The following is a 17534-nucleotide window of genomic DNA, read 5'->3' as shown; positions in this document are numbered from 1 at the left end:
TCGCACCAGTACCTGCACCACGACTGGTTCTCGCACCAGTACCTGCACCACGACTGGTTCTCGCACCAGTACCTGCACCACGGCTGGTTCTCGCACCAGCACCTGTACTACGACTGGTTCTCGCACCAGCACCGGCTGCCACGACAGCGACTCCGGCTGCCACGACAGCGACTCCGGCTGCCACGACAGCGACTCCGGCTGCCACGACAGCGACTCCGGCTGCCACGACAGCGACTCCTGCTGCCACGACAGCGACTCCTGCTGCCACGACAGCGACTCCTGCTGCCACGACAGCGACTCCTGCTGCCACGACAGCGACTCCGGCTGCCACGACAGCGACTCCGGCTGCCACGACGGCGACTCCTCCGGCTGCCACGGCGACGTCGACTCCTCCGGCTTCCACGGCGACGTCGACTCCTACCGCTTCCACGGCGACATCTCAGCGACCTCGAGTGGTCCGGCGGCGCAAGCGGAAAGCAGGTCCCCGCATGCAGCCCTCGAGGTCAGTGAAGGGACGCCAGTGGCGCAAACAGCAGCGACATTCAAGACTTTGTTGCAGGACTCAGAGGCTGCTGAAATTCTGGCGCCACTCACGCCCACCTTCTCGGCGGCCACAAATGTGGCCTTACCGTGGTCGCCCGCCTCGCCCGCCTCGCCAGCGGCGGCGGCGTTCCATTCGCCGCCGCCACCTGACCCTTCCCCGGTGGATTCGGGGACACGTGGCCTGGCGACCCACCACCAAGTCACCCCCCCGCCCGCCCTTGACTCGTGAACTATTGCTTGTTTTTTTTGGGTTCCAGTTGTTTTTTTGTTTTCAAGGGACATCTGGAATCTGTCCTTTTAGGGGGGGGTACTGTTAGGATCCGCTGCTCGGATCAGTTTGTTTACAGTTTAGTGTCACGTGTTTGTTTGTTTCTGTTGCCATGACGGCAGATTATGCTCAGCTGCCTCTGGTTAGTGTTCGAGACGCTCACCTGTTGTCCGGGCACTAATCAGAGGGCTATTTAGTCTTTGCCCGGGCCTCACTCGGTCTGGCTTCCTAATTTGCTTTTACGCAACAGTTAACGACCACTTTTGATTCCTGCTAGCTTTCAGGCTATGCTATTTTGCTTGCTAGCTCCCACGCTAGTCGTTTTTGTTTTTTCTCCTGTCTGATTTAGTTCTTGAATAAATCATTTTTCCTACCTGCAAGCTGTGTCCGAGCCCGTCTGCATCCTTGGGAGAACACCTCGCACCACGATGCGACCCGGTCGTTACATCAAGATCACAATAGTGTGTTTTTTTCCCATCATGGTTACTATTTAACCAGTACTAATCTAGTACTAAACAACTTGTGTATGAAGTATAATGTTGCCAGTATTACAGCAGAGAATATTTACTGATCTTAGGTAAACACTGACATCTGGTGGTCAGATGTGGACACACAGTCTGGTTCACTATCACAACATTGTGTATGTTTCCAACATGGTTACTACTTAACTAGTACTAAACTACTTGTGTATGAAGTATAATGTTGCCAGTATTACAGTTTAGACATCCATTATTATCAGGGTACTTGTGTTGAAGTAAACACCCTGGTAGTTACATGTTTGTTGTTTACAAAGGAACAATCATGCATTATGACCAACCCGTGGCTCTAGAGCAGGGGTCGGGAACCTTTTTGGCTGAGAGAGCCATGAAAGCCAAATATTTTAAAATATATTTCAGTAAGAGCTGTATAAAAAATGTTAACACTGAATACAACTAAATTCCACAGTATTCTGGACATCTGTGTTGGTGAATCTTTTGCAATTTGTTTAATGAACAATGAAGACAGCAAAGAAGAAAGCTGTAGGTGGGATCGGTGTATTAGCGGCCGGCTGCAGCAACACAACCAGGAGGACTTTGAGTTGGATAGTAGACGCGCTACCGTGAGTACGCAGCTTTCTTCCAAACATTTGATCGCTTGCCCGTACGTGCGTGCCGCTATGTGCATGTCACGTACGTAACTTTGGGGAAATATATGTGCTGTATGAACTTTACGGAGGTGAACGATACTTTGGGCTGTGGGATTGAGTGTGTTGTGCGGGTGTTTGATTTGTATTGGTGGGTTATATGGACAGGAGGGGGGAGGTGTTTGTTATGCGGATTAATTTGTGGCATATTAAATATAAGCCTCGTTGTGTTGTGGCTAATAGAGTATATATATGTCTTGTGTTTATTTACTGTTTTAGTCATTCCCAGCTGAATATCAGGTCCCCCCCGCCTCTTCCGGCATCTTCCCTATCTGAATCGCTTCCACTGCCCTCTAATCCTTCACTCTCACTTTCCTCATCCACAAATCTTTCATCCTCGCTCAAATTGATGGGGTAATCGTCGCTTTCTCGGTCCGAATCGCTCTCGCTGCTGGTGGCCATGATTGTAAACAATTTGCAGATGTGAGGCGCTCCACAACCTGTGACGTCACGCTACTTCCGGTACAGGCAAGGCTTTTTTATCAGCGACCAAAAGTTGCAAACTTTATCGTCGATGTTCTCTACTAAATCCTTTCAGCAAAAATATGGCAATATCGCGAAATGATCAAGTATGACACATAGAATGGACCTGCTATCCCCGTTTAAATAAGAAATTTTCATTTCAGTAGGCCTCTAAAGGCCTACTGAAACCCACTACTACCGACCACGCAGTCTGATAGTTTTATGTCAATGATGAAATCTTAACATTGCAACACATGCCAATACGGCCGGGTTAACTTATAAAGTGCAATTTTAAATTTCCCGGGAAAATTCCGGTTGAAAACGTCTAGATATGATGACGTTTGCGCATGACGTCAATGGTTGAAGCGGAAGTATTGGGACACATTGTATCCCAATACAAACAGCTCTGTTTTCATCGCAAAATTCCACAGTTTTCTGGACATCTGTGTTGGTGAATCTTTTGCAATTTGTTTAATGAACAATGGAGACTGCAAAGAAGAAAGCTGTAGGTGGGATCGGTGTATTAGCGGCTGGCTGCAGCAACACAACCAGGAGGACTTTGAGTTGGATAGCAGACGCGCTATCCGACGCTAGCCGCCGACCGCATCGATGATCGGGTGAAGTCCTTCGTCGCGCCGTCGATCGCTGGAACGCAGGTGAGCACGGGTGTTGATGAGCAGATGAGGGCTGGCGTAGGTGGAGCGCTAATGTTTTTATCATAGCTCTGACGAGGTCCCGTAGCTAAGTTAGCTTTAACGGCGTCGTTAGCAACAGCATTGCTAGGCTTCGACAGGCGGCACAGCATTAGCCGTGTGGTTACATGTCCAGAGTTTGGTAGTATTGTTGATCTTCTGTCTATCCTTCCAGTCAGGGGCTTATTTATTTTATTTCTATCTGCATTTAAGCACAATGCTATCACGTGCTTTGCCGATGTATTGTTGTGGAAATAAAAGTCACTGTGAATGTCCATTTTGCGTTCTCGGCTCTCATTTTCAAGAGGATATAGTATCCGAGGTGGTTTAAAATACAAATCCGTGATCCACAATAGAAAAATGAGAAAGTGTGGAATCCAATGAGCCCTTGTACCTAAGTTACGGTCAGAGCGAAAAAAGATATGTCCTGCACTGCACTCTAGTCCTTCACTCTCACGTTCCTCATGCACAAATCTTTCATCCTGGCTCAAATAATGGGGTAATCGTGGATTTTTTCGGTCCGAATCGCTCTCGCTGCTGGTGTAAACAATGTGCAAATGCGAGGAGCCCTTCAACCTGTGACGTCACGCTACTTCCGGTACAGGCAAGGCTTTTTTTTTATCAGCGACCAAAACTTTATCGCTGATGTTCTCTACTAAATCCTTTCAGCAAAAATATGGCAATATCGCAAAATAATCAAGTATGACATAGAATGGATCTGCTATCCCCGTTTAAATAAGAAAATGTCATTTCAGTAGGCCTTTAATGTTTCAGTCTAATAATGTTGCATTTGCAAAACTAGTAAAATTGTCCATATCAATGTGTTTTAGCTCGTAAAGTTTTTTGAGTGCACGCACAAAAAGCCTCCTAGTGCGCGTCCTCTTTGCAAAAAATAAATACTAATGTCTCTCTAAGCGTGAACGCGCCCGCGCACTCCCAGCACAGCACAGAAGCAGGGCGAGTATGCGCGCTCCCGCGGCCCTCGTCATAGACAACAAAGCCAAACGTCTTCCATAACACTTCTTTAAGCTAGCAACATCGCGCTAGTATGGATCTATTGTGGCTGTAGCGGCGCTGGACATCGAGCCTCGTCGGCTGCTGGGGACGGCAGGACTTTAAAATCAGCAGAAATAAGCGCGGACTTTTTGTCTTTTTTTTTTTTTACTCCGGCGTTGCTTTTGTCTCATCACCGCCGCTTCAAGTGCACCGCATTCGGCTCGAGTGGCTCCTGCCGTCCGCCGTCAGGATGCATCACATCCCCGTGTTGGCACCGACAAGTAGCCGCTGAAAGGGCCTGAGAGCATCCCGCACCCCAGCGGCTCGTCACGGAGCCCGGAGTCCGTGTGAGAGGCCACCGTTGTCGGCGACATGGCGGAGCAAGGCTACTCCTCCTGGTGAGTGGCGAGCTAGCCTTAGCATATAGCATTAGCATCGCTAGTTAGCATCAATGTATCGAGAACGTAGCCATTGTCACCAATAATGTCTCTATTTTCTACTTATTGCATCTTTTTTTTTTTTTTTAACCCAAGTGGTCTTCACGCAGGAATATGTCACATTTTAATACACCCTGTAAGCCGATGCTGCTAAGGCCAGTGAGCCGAGGTCACTTGCAATAATGTGACACGATAACTTCCATCATAATGACAATAGTCTCATTTTGCACATATTATATTGCACACGCTGTTCGTGCCGTCGTGTGCTCGGACCAAGCGTTGCATGACAGCGTTAAGCTGATTAGTCCAGTTTTAGCCGTGCAAGCATAACAACTGTGGCTGCTTTGCAGCTACATGCTAAGCTAGCTTGCTGCTGTGCAATTATTGCACATAAAAAACAAAAAACATGTCCACTTTAGTGACATCTGAGCTGGAACAGCAGTTGGAGGTTTGTAAAGATGTCGTCCACATAAATACGCCATTGGACATAAGACGACACTAAATATAAGACAACACGTTTCACCTTGTGCATTTCTAAACAATAAGATGACCATGAACATAAGTTGTCATTTCCATGCATTATACATGTGACCGTGAACATAAGTCGTCATTTACATAAATGATAAAAGATGACAGTAAATATAAGACAACACGTTTCACCTTGTGCAATTCCAAACACTGACTGTATATAAGATGACCATGAACATAAGTTATCATTTACATAAATTGTGTAAGATGAACATAAGCTGTCATTTCAATGCATTATACATATGACCGTGAACATAAGTCGTCATTTCAGCTTTTCCACTTCAGTATATCCATAGACACCAGAGTTCCAATTGGAATGTTCCAGCCAGCAGATTTCCCCAAACCGTTGTGGCAGGATTTCTTCCCCTCCAGCTCTTGAATGCCAAATCCGGTGCCCTTTTTAGCCACGGCCACCGCATAGTAACAGCTCAGTTCCATAAACGATATAAGATGACACTAAATATAAGACAACACATTTCACCTTGTGCAATTCCAAACACTGACTGTATATAAGATGACCATGAACATAAGTTGTCATTTACATAAATTGTGTAAGATGACCATGAACATAAGCTGTCATTTCCATACATTATACATATGACCGTGAACATAAGTTGTCATTTACATAAACGATATAAGATGACACTAAATATAAGACAACACATTTCACCTTGTGCAATTCCAAACACTGACTGTATATAAGATGACCATGAACATCAGTTATCATTTCCATACATTATACAAGACGACCATGAACGTAAGTTGTCATTTACATAAATTATATAAGATGGCCATGAACATAAGTTATATTTCCATACATTATATAAGATGACCATGCACATAAGTTATCATTTCCATACATTATATAAAATGACCATGGACATAAGTTGTCATTTACATAAATTAGATAAGAGGGCCATGAACATAAGTTGTCATTTCCATGCATTATACATATGAACGTGAACATAAGTTGTCATTTACATAAACGATATAAGATGACACTAAATATAAGACAACGCATTTCACCTTGTGCAATTCCAAACATGACTGTATATAAGATGACCATGAACATAAGTTATCATTTCCATACATTATACAAGACGACCATGAACGTAAGTTGTCATTTACATAAATTATATAAGATGACCATGAACATAAGTTATATTTCCATACATTATATAAGATGACCATGCACATAAGTTATCATTTCCATACATTATATAAGATGGCCATGGACATAAGTTGTCACTTACATAAATTAGATAGGAGGACCATGAACATAAGTTATCATTTCCATACATTATATAAGATGACCATGGACATAAGTTGTCATTTACATAAATTAGATAAGAGGACCATGAACATAAGTTGTCATTTCCATGCATTATACATATCACCGTGGACATAAGTTGTCATTTACATAAATTATATAAGATGACACTAAATATGAGACAACACATTTCACCTTGTGCAATTCCAAACACTGACTATATAAGATGACCATGAACATAAGTTATCATTTACATAAATTGTGTAAGATGACCATGATCATAAGTTGTCATTTCCATACATTATACAAGACGACCATGAACGTAAGTTGTCATTTACATACATTATATAAGATGGCCATGGACATAAGTTGTCATTTACATAAATTAGATAGGAGGACCATGAACATAAGTTATCATTTCCATACATTATATAAGATGACCATGCACATAAGTTATCATTTCCATACATTATATAAGATGACCATGCACATAAGTTATCATTTCCATACATTATATAAGATGACCATGGACATAAGTTGTCATTTACATAAAGTTGATAAGAGGACCATGAACATAAGTTGTCATTTCCATGCATTATACATATGACCGTGAACATAAGTTGTCATTTACATAAATGATATAAGATGACACTAAATATAAGACAACGCATTTCACCTTGTGCAATTCCAAACACTGATTGTATATAAGATGACCATGAACATAAGTTATCATTTCCATAAATTGTGTGAGATGACCATAAACATAAGTTGTCATTTCCATACATTATACAAGACGACCACGAACGTAAGTTGTCATTTACATAAATTATATAAGATGAACATAAGTTATATTTCCATACATTATATAAGATGACCATGCACATAAGTTATCATTTCTATACATTATATAAGATGGCCATGGACATAAGTTGTCACTTACATAAATTAGATAAGAGGACCATGAACATAAGTTGTCATTTCCATGCATTATACATATGACCGTGAACATAAGTTGTCATTTACATAAATGATATAAGATGACACTAAATATAAGACAACGCATTTCACCTTGTGCAATTCCAAACACTGACTGTATATAAGATGACCATGAACATAAGTTATCATTTACATAAATTGTGTAAGATGACCATGAACATAAGTTGTCATTTCCATACATTATACAAGACGACCATGAACGTAAGTTGTCATTTACATAAATTATATAAGATTAACATAAGTTATATTTCCATACATTATATAAGATGACCATGCACATAAGTTATCATTTCCATACATTATATAAGATGACCATGGACATAAGTTGTCATTTACATAAATTAGATAGGAGGACCATGAACATAAGTTATCATTTCCATACATTATATAAGATGACCATGGACATAAGTTGTCATTTACATAAATTAGATAAGAGGACCATGAACATAAGTTGTCATTTCCATACGGCGTGGCGAAGTTGGGAGAGTGGCCGTGCCAGCAATCTGAGGGTTACTGGTTCAATCCCCACCTTCTACCATCCTAGTCACGTCCGTTGTGTCCTTGAGCAAGACACTTCACCCTTGCTCCTGATGGGTCCTGGTTAGCGCCTTGCATGGCAGCTCCCGCCATCAGTGTGTGAATGGGTGTGTGAATGGGTGAATGTGGAAATAGTGTCAAAGCGCATTGAGTTCCTTAAAAAAGGTAGAAAAGTGCTATACAAGTACAACCCATTTACTATTTACCATTTACAAGACGACCATGAACACAAGTTGTCATTTACATAAATTATATAAGATGACCATAAGTTATAATTTTCATGCATTGTATAAGACGACCATGGCCATAAGTTATCATTTCCATACATTATATAAGATGACCATGGACATAAGTTGTCATTTACATAAATTATATAAGAGGACCCTGAACATAAGTAATATTTCCATACATTATATAAGACGACCATGGCCATAAGTTATCATTTCCATACATTATATAAGATGACCATGGACATAAGTTGTCATTTACATAAATTATATAAGAGGACCCTGAACATAAGTAATATTTCCATACATTATATAAGATGACCATGAACATAAGTTATATTTCCATACATTATATAGGATGACTATGGACATAAGTTATCATTTCCATACATTATATAAGATGACCATGGACATAAGTTGTCATTTACATAAATTAGATAAGAGGACCATGAACATAAGTTGTCATTTCCATACGGTGTGGCGAAGTTGGGAGAGTGGCCGTGCCAGCATTCTGAGGGTTACTGGTTCAATCCCCACCTTCTACCATCCTAGTCCCGTCCGTTGTGTCCTTGAGCAAGACACTTCACCCTTGCTCCTGATGGGTCCTGGTTAGCGCCTTGCATGGCAGCTCCCGCCATCAGTGTGTGAATGGGTGTGTGAATGGGTGAATGTGGAAATAGTGTCAAAGCGCATTGAGTTCCTTAAAAAAGGTAGAAAAGCGCTATACAAGTACAACCCATTTACTATTTACCATTTACAAGACGACCATGAACACAAGTTGTCATTTACATAAATTATATAAGATGACCATAAGTTATAATTTCCATGCATTGTATAAGACGACCATGGCCATAAGTTATCATTTCCATACATTATATAAGATGACCATGGACATAAGTTGTCATTTACATAAATTATATAAGAGGACCCTGAACATAAGTAATATTTCCATACATTATATAAGACGACCATGAACATCAGTTATAATTTCCATACATTATACAAGACGACCATGAACGTAAGTTGTCATTTACATAAATTATATAAGATGACCATGAACATAAGTTATATTTCCATACATTATATAAGATGACCATGCACATAAGTTATCATTTCCATACATTATATAAGATGACCATGAACATAAATTATCATTTCCATTCATTATACAAGACGACCATGAACATAAGTTGTCATTTACATAAATTATATAAGATAACCATGAACATAATTTGTCATTTACATAACTTATGGTCATCTTATATAATTTATCATTTCCATGCATTATATAAGATGACCGTGGCCATAAGTTATCATTTACATACATGATATAAGATGACCATGGACATAAGTTATCAATTACATACAGTATATAAGATGACCATGAACATAAGTTATCATTTCAATACATTATATAAGATGACCATGAACATAAGTTATATTTCCATAAATGACATAAGATAACCATGAACATAAGTTATAATTTCCATACAATATATAAGATGACCATGAACATAAGTTACATTTCCATAAATGACATACAATGACCATAAGTTATCATTTCCATGCATTATATAAGATGACCGTGGCCATAAGTTATCATTTACACACATTATATAAGATGACCATGGACATAAGTTACATTTCCATAAATGACATACAATGACCATGACCATAAGTTATCGTTTCCATGCATTTTATAAGATGACCGTGGCCATAAGTTATCATTTACATACATTATATAAGATGACCATGGACATAAGTTATCATTTACATACAGTATATAAGATGACTATGAACCTAAGATGTCATTTACATAAATTAGATAAGAGGACCATGAACATAAGTTATCATTTCCATACATTATATAAGATGATCATGAACATAAGTCACATTTCCATAAATGACATACGATGACCATGAACATAAGTTATCATTTCCATACATTATATAAGATGACCATGAACATAAGTTTAATTTCCATAAATGACATTTGATGACCATGAACATAAGCTGTCATTGCCATACAATATATAAGATGACCATGAACATAAGTTGTCATTTACATAAATTAGATAAGAGGACCATGAACATAAATTGTCATTTACATAAATTATATAAGGTGACCATAACTTATCATTATATAAGATGACCATGAACATAAGTTATATTTCCATACATTATATAAGATGACCATGAACATAAGTTGTCCCTTACATAAAATCATACTAGATATAAGATTATATAATTTCCATACGTTATATAAGATGAACATAAGTTATCTCTTACATAAATGATATAAGATGACCATGAACATAAGTGATCTCTTACATAAATTCATGCTAGACATAAAATAATATGTTTTTCCATACATTCATACAAGAGATCCACCGATCAGACTATTGGTAGTGACTAATGGATGTTTATATTTGGATACATCTGCAGTAAAAGTGACATTTTGGCGTCAACATTTAGTACTATTACTAACTCCAACACTTTGTTGAAATGCATGAAGCATATTTATCTAGAAAAAAAAAAAAGTAGCATCTCTTATAAAGTTATATAAAAATCTCTCTGGAGTTTTGTGTCCTTGAAATAATTGACATCCCTTCATAACGTCAGCTGTGATTATAGAAATTGTTCCAAATTCTCCAGTGTTGATATTGACAGGCATATTACACTGCAACATGTCAAATAGTTGCTAGGACAACACGTAGTGTACAAATACAATAATATTTAGTTGAAAATGTCATAGCTTCCATTATGAACATATTTATCAAGGCACGATTGTAACAATATGATAATATTTGTAATATTATGCATTATTCGGCAGCCTACACACACACACACACACACGTATATTTCAGGGATACAAATCATGCACGACAAGTGTGCTTTGCTTCTTGTTGTGTTTCACAAACTAATATCTTTGTGTCCCTGCAATAAACGTCATCTCTCTGTTTCTACTGTAAGGGACTGCTTGCATATTTCTACTATGAGCTAGCACAGAGCAGGGCAAATATTTGGACTCAGGGGCCACATTGAGAGAAGAAAATGTGTCTGGGGGGCCAATGTGTGTGTATATTATATGTACACATTTAGCTGTAAAAATCTGCTGTACAGTATGTGTGATAAGTGTCCCCTTTTTTCAGGAACACTAATACCAAAAGTCACAATGTCCAATAGAATTCTAAAAACGTTATGACAGACCACCTCAAAAAACGGAATGCCCATATAGGCTGTTCAGATTTACTTTACAAAAGAGAAGTGTAGGATACTTCTCTTGTTGCCTTATTTGTATTTGACCACTACTGTTTTCTGTTTATTTGTTACTGACTGTGGCAGAACACCTCTGCCTCTGTTTCACTTTATGTTGCTGGTAAATAATATGGTTGTAGTAGTAGGCTAAAGTTGAATTATTTAGTATGCACTAATTAAAGGGGCAGAGCTTTAAGTGACATTTTAGCTTTTATATTTTATAAGATATATTTTTTGTAAGAACCACAATTAATACATATATTTCAGTGAATAACTTATTGTTCAAATCTGTATATAAATATGTACATAAAGTGTTGTAATTATATTGTAAAATGGATGGATGGATGGATGGACGTTTAAAACAAAACTGTTATTATTAATTAGTAAGTATACATTTTTTGAGCCTTTTTAGAGAAAATCATATCATTGTAGTAAATTATGTTAATTACTCGATGATGTCATAGTGACCACGCCCATAGCCACGCCCCCACCGCCACAGGTATCTTGGCAGTTTATGGGAAACACTGAACACCTACAATATGATATATTATAATTTTTATGCAGAACTTTGTTTTAAAAATCTGCTTCTGCATCCGTTTCTGACACACGTGGAGAGGAGGCTACGCTGGATAGTCGAACCTCGGAGTCAGGAGGAACAGTGTGGTTTTCGTCCTGGTCGTGGAACTGTGGACCAGCTCCATACTCTCGGCAGGGTCCTTGAGGGTGCATGGGAGTTTGCCCAACCAGTCTACATGTGCTTTGTGGGCTTGGAGAAGGCATTCGACCGTGTCCCTCGGGAAGTCCTGTGGGAAGTGCTCAGAGAGTATGGGGTATCGGACTGTCTGATTGTGGCGGTCCGCTCCCTGTACGATCAGTGTCAGAGCTTGGTCCGCGTTGCCGGCAGTAAGTTGGACTAGGGCTGCAACTAACGATTAATTTGATAATCGATTAATCTGTCGATTATTACTTTGATTAATCGATTAATAATCGGATAAAAGAGACAAACTACACTTCTATCCTTTCCAGTATTTTATTGAAAAAAACAGCATACTGGCACCATACTTATTTTGATTATTGTTTGTCAGCTGTTTTTTTGTTTTTTTTTAAAGCCTCTGCGCATAGCGTAGATCCAACGAATCGATGACTAAATTAATCGGCAACTATTTTTATAATCGATTTTAATCGATTAGTTGTTGCAGCCCTAAGTTGGACACGTTTCCAGTGAGGGTTGGACTCCGCCAAGGCTGCCCTTTGTCACCGATTCTGTTCATAACTTTTATGGACAGAATTTCTAGGCGCAGTGAAGGCGTTGAGGGGATCTGGTTTGGTGGCTGCAGGATTAGGTCTCTGCTTTTTGCAGATGATGTGGTCCTGATGGCTTCATCTGGCCAGGATCTTTAGCTCTCACTGGATCGGTTCGCAGCCGAGTGTGAAGCGACTGGGATGGGAATCAGCACCTCCAAGTCTGAGTACATGGTTTTCGCCTGGAAAAGGGTGGAGTGCCATCTCCGGGTTGGGGAGGAGACCCTGCCCCAAGTGGAAAAGTTCAAGTACCTCGGAGTCTTGTTCACGAGTGGATTGTGAGACCGACAGGCGGATCAGTGCGGCGTCTTCAGTAATGCGGACGCTGTATCGATCCGTTGTGGTGAAGAAGGAGCTGAGCCGGAAGGCAAAGCTCTCGATTTACCGGTCGATCTACGTTCCCATCCTCACCTATGGTCATGAGCTTTGGGTTATGACCGAAAGGACAAGATCACGGGTACAAGCGGCCGAAATGAGTTTCCTCCGCCGGGTGGCGGGACTCTCCCTTAGGGATAGGGTGAGAAGATCTGCCATCCGGGAGGAACTCACAGTAAAGCCGCTGCTCCTCCACATTTAGAGGAGCCAGAGGAGGTGGTTCGGGCATCTGGTCAGGATGCCACCCGAACGCCTCCCTAAGGAGATGTTTAGGGCTCGTCCGACCGGTAGGAGGCCACGGGGAAGACCCAGGACAAGTTGGGAAGACTATGTCTCCCGGCTGGCCTGGGAACGCCTCAGGATCCCCCAGGAAGGGCTGGACAAAGTGGCTGGGGAGAGGAAAGTCTGGGCTTCTCTGCTTAGGCTGCTGCCCCAGCGACCCGACCTCTGATAAGCGGAAGAAGATGGATGGATGGATGGTGTTTTCAGGCTTGTTGCTCTGAAAACAAACCCCGCCCACTCCGGTTTTTTCCTCGTCTGAGCTGCTGTGACGTAGATTACCGTAATAACTCCTATAACACCCAAAAGCGCAGATTTCAACCATTGAAATACTTTCTATAGTTCAAGACTTGCAGTTATTTAAAAACAGCACTTCACATCATAATGGCGGTGATAGTTTTAATGTTAAAGGTCTAAAAAAATATGTAGAACGTCCGGCAGACCGGATTGAAAATCTAAATGAGCCGTATGTGGCCCGCGGGCTGAATTTTGCCCAGGTCTGAGCTAGCAGATGCTGCTCATGTTCATCAAGTTGTTGTGTCATATTAGTACATGTTTATTAGTTTGTTAAGCTTTTTCTGTCTGAATGTATACTTTCTACCCACCGGGGGTCATCTCTTCTCTGCCGGCTTCTCATTGGCTCTGCCTGTTACCGTGCTCAGTCTGCGTAACCAATCAGATGGTGCAGTGGGCGGGACCATGCTTAAGGCAGAGGGGTGCACTTGCATGTGGGTCAAAATATCCAGTTTAATTTGTTTGGATTGTGACATTAAAATAATAGCAGTGGTGGTAGAGCATTATCAGTAATACAAAACAATAACCGATATGTATATATATATATATATATATATATATATATATATATATATATATATATATATATATATATATATATATATATATATATATATATATATATATATATATATATATATATATATATATATATATATATATATATATATATATATATATATTATATATATATATATATATATATACATATATATATATATATATCAAAATGCCTTTTCAGGTGGAATTATTTCCCATTCTTGCTTGATGTACAGCTTAAGTTGTTCAACAATCCGGGGTCTCCGTTGTGGTATTTTAGGCTTTATAATGCGCCACACATTTTCAATGGGAGACAGGTCTGGACTACATGCAGGCCAGTCTAGTACCCGCACTCTTTTACTACGAAGCCACGCTGTTGTAACACGTGGCTTGGCATTGTCTTGCTGAAATAAGCAGGGGCGTCCATGGTAACGTTGCTTGGATGGCAACATATGTTGCTCCAAAACCTGTATGTATCTTTCAGCATTAAGGGTGCTTTCACAGATGTGTAAGTTACCCATGCCTTGGGCACTAATACACCCCCATACCATCACAGATGCTGGCTTTTCAACTTTGCGCCTATAACAGTCCGGATGGTTCTTTTCCTCTTTGGTCCGGAGGACACGACGTCCACAGTTTCCAAAAACAATTTGAAATGTGGACTTGTCAGACCACATAAGACTTTTCCACTTTGCATCAGTCCATCTTAGATGAGCTCAGGCCCAGCGAAGCCGGCTGCGTTTCTGGGTGTTGTTGATAAATTGCTTTGGCTTTGCATAGTAGAGTTTTGACTTGCACTTACAAATGTAGTTACTGACAGGGGTTTAATGAAGTGTTCATGAGCCCATGTGGTGGTATCCTTTACACACTGACGTCGGTTTTTTATGCTGTATCGCCTGAGGGATCGAAAGTCACGGGCTTGCCGCTTACGTGCAGTGATTTCTCCAGATTCTTTGAACGTTTTGGCAATGTTATGGACCGTAGATGGTGAAATCCCTAAATTCCTTGCAACAGCTTGTTGAGAAATGTTGTTCTTAAACTGTTCAACAATTTACTCACGCATTGATTCACTAAGTGGTGACCCTCGCCCCATCCTTGTGTGTGAATGACTGAGCATTTCATAGAAGCTGCTTTTATACCCAATCATGGCACCCACCTGTTCCCAATTAGCCTGTTCATCTGTGGGATGTTCCAAATAAGTGTTTGATGAGCATTCCTCAACTTTCCCAGTCTTTTTTGCTACTTGTGCCAGCTTTTTTGAAACATGTTGCAGGGATCAAATTCTAAATGAGATCATATTTGCAAAAAATATCAACGTTTACCAGTTTGAACGTTAAGTATCTGGCCTGTGCAGTCTATTCAATTGAATATAGGTTGAAAAAGATTTTCAAATCATTGTTTTCTGTTTTTGTTTACCATTTACACAGTGTGCCAACTTTACTGGTTTTGGGTTTTGTAGTAAATCTACATCTCATCAGTGTCACTCTTGTTGTATTTGTCAGCTCATCTGTTTGTGTGTAGCCTTCAGTGATATTTACTCCCCTGTGCTGTATCCTTGTTGTCACTATCAATGTTTGCTGTTCAAACACTATTGCCTCTTGTGCCTTTTTAAAAGAAGACTGTAGTTTTAACAGTTGACAACAGTCCACACAAGTAACCTGTGGACACTAAAGACCGCTGAGCTTATTTTTCCGCTTGTGAGCACATCTAAGGACATCATCAAATGGGATGTAATTATTAGCAGCAGAATTACAATTCCATACATAAATAATGTGGCTTTGAGAACTGTCGCCATATGGTGGTAGTTGATGACACAGTCCAGTTGAGTGCAACAAACATGTAGCGTCCAACGTCCCTCCACACGTTTAATTATGTATTCATCTCCACCTGCCTGGCGGCAAGTAAAATACATTTCTTACAAGTAACTTTATCACTGGAGGATGAGCAACAGTTTAACATGCTACACTACATACATGAGTCATGTTAACTGCTAAGCTAGACCTTTGGAATGTAGACACAGGTGGACAGATCTATCCAAATATCAACAGTAGCGACACAAAAGTAGAGTATGAGGATACGGTCAATATTACAGTGATTAGATCAATATTTTTTACCATCACAAACAGCGTTTTTTGTTTACAAACTCAGGAAATAAGTCATGGTCACAGTTTAAGGGCTAATAAATAAATGCTTATGTTTAGAGATGTCCGATAATATCGGACTGTCGATATTATCTGCCGATAAATGCTTTAAAATGTAATATCGGAAATTATCTATCGGTTTCAAATGTATCGGTATCAGTTTCAAAAAGTAAAATTTATGACGTTTTAAAACTCGGCTGTGTACACGGACGTAGGGAGAAGTATTGAGCGCCAATAAACCTTAAAGGAACTGCCTTTGCGTGCCGGCCCAGTCACATAATATCTACGGCTTTTCACTAGGGCTGCGACTAACGATTAATTTGATAATCGATTAATATGTCGATTATTACTTCGATTAATCGATTAATAATCTGATAAGAGAGACAGACTACATTTATATCCTTTCCAGTATTTTATTGAAAAAAAACAGCATACTGGCACCATACTTATTTTGATTATTGTTTCTCAGCTGTTTGTACATGTTGCAGTTTATAAATAAAGGTTTATTTAAAAAAAAAAAAAAAAAAAAAGTTTTTGTTTTTTTTAAAGCCTCTGCGCATGCGCATAGCATAGATCCAACGAATCGATGACTAAATTAATCGGCAACTATTTTTATAATCGATTTAATCGATTAGTTGTTGCAGCCCTACTTTTCACACACACAAGTGAATGCAAGGCATACTTGGTCAACAGCCATACAGGTCACACTGAGGGTACCCGTATAAACAATTTTAACACTGTTACAAATATGCGCCACACTGTGAACCCACACCAAACACGAATGACAAACACATTTCGGGAGAGCATCTGCACCGTAACACAACATAAACACAACAGAACAAATACCCAGAACCCCTTGCAGCACTAACTCTTCCGGGACACTACAATATACATTTCAACACACGTGTAATGATAAATGATAAATGGGTTATACTTGTATAGCGCTTTTCTACCTTCAAGGTACCCAAAGCGCTTTGACAGTATTTCCACATTCACCCATTCACACACACATTCACACACTGATGGCGGGAGCTGCCATGCAAGGCGCTAACCAGCAGCCATCAGGAGCAAGGGTGAAGTGTCTTGCCCAAGGACACAACGGACGTGACTAGGATGGTAGAAGGCGGGGATTGAACCCCAGTAACCAGCAACCCTCCGATTGCTGGCACGGCCACTCTACCAACTTCGCCACGCCGTCCTTTTGTT

The 17534-nt window shown here is 40.2% G+C and overlaps 1 protein-coding gene across 2 annotated transcripts in view; it reads left to right on the top strand.

The window, feature by feature from the left end:
- Positions 1-4097: 4097 nt before the first annotated feature.
- The window catches only part of sppl3 (signal peptide peptidase 3), a 91593-nt gene continuing 78156 nt past the window's right edge, over positions 4098-17534 (top strand). Inside the window, exon 1 of one of the 2 annotated variants that reach the window (XM_062055109.1) lies at positions 4098-4542. In XM_062055109.1, coding sequence (XP_061911093.1) covers positions 4517-4542 — 26 coding nt within the window. In that variant the 5' untranslated portion in view covers positions 4098-4516. The remainder of the gene's footprint in view (positions 4543-17534) is intronic. The other variant, XM_062055110.1, reaches the window with a different exon arrangement.

The sequence above is a fragment of the Entelurus aequoreus genome, linkage group LG08, assembly GCF_033978785.1.
Source record: "Entelurus aequoreus isolate RoL-2023_Sb linkage group LG08, RoL_Eaeq_v1.1, whole genome shotgun sequence".
Classification (NCBI taxonomy): Eukaryota; Metazoa; Chordata; class Actinopteri; order Syngnathiformes; family Syngnathidae; genus Entelurus; species Entelurus aequoreus.
The sequence above is the reverse complement of the archived record's forward strand: the minus strand, read 5'-3'. Positions and strand labels throughout refer to the sequence as shown.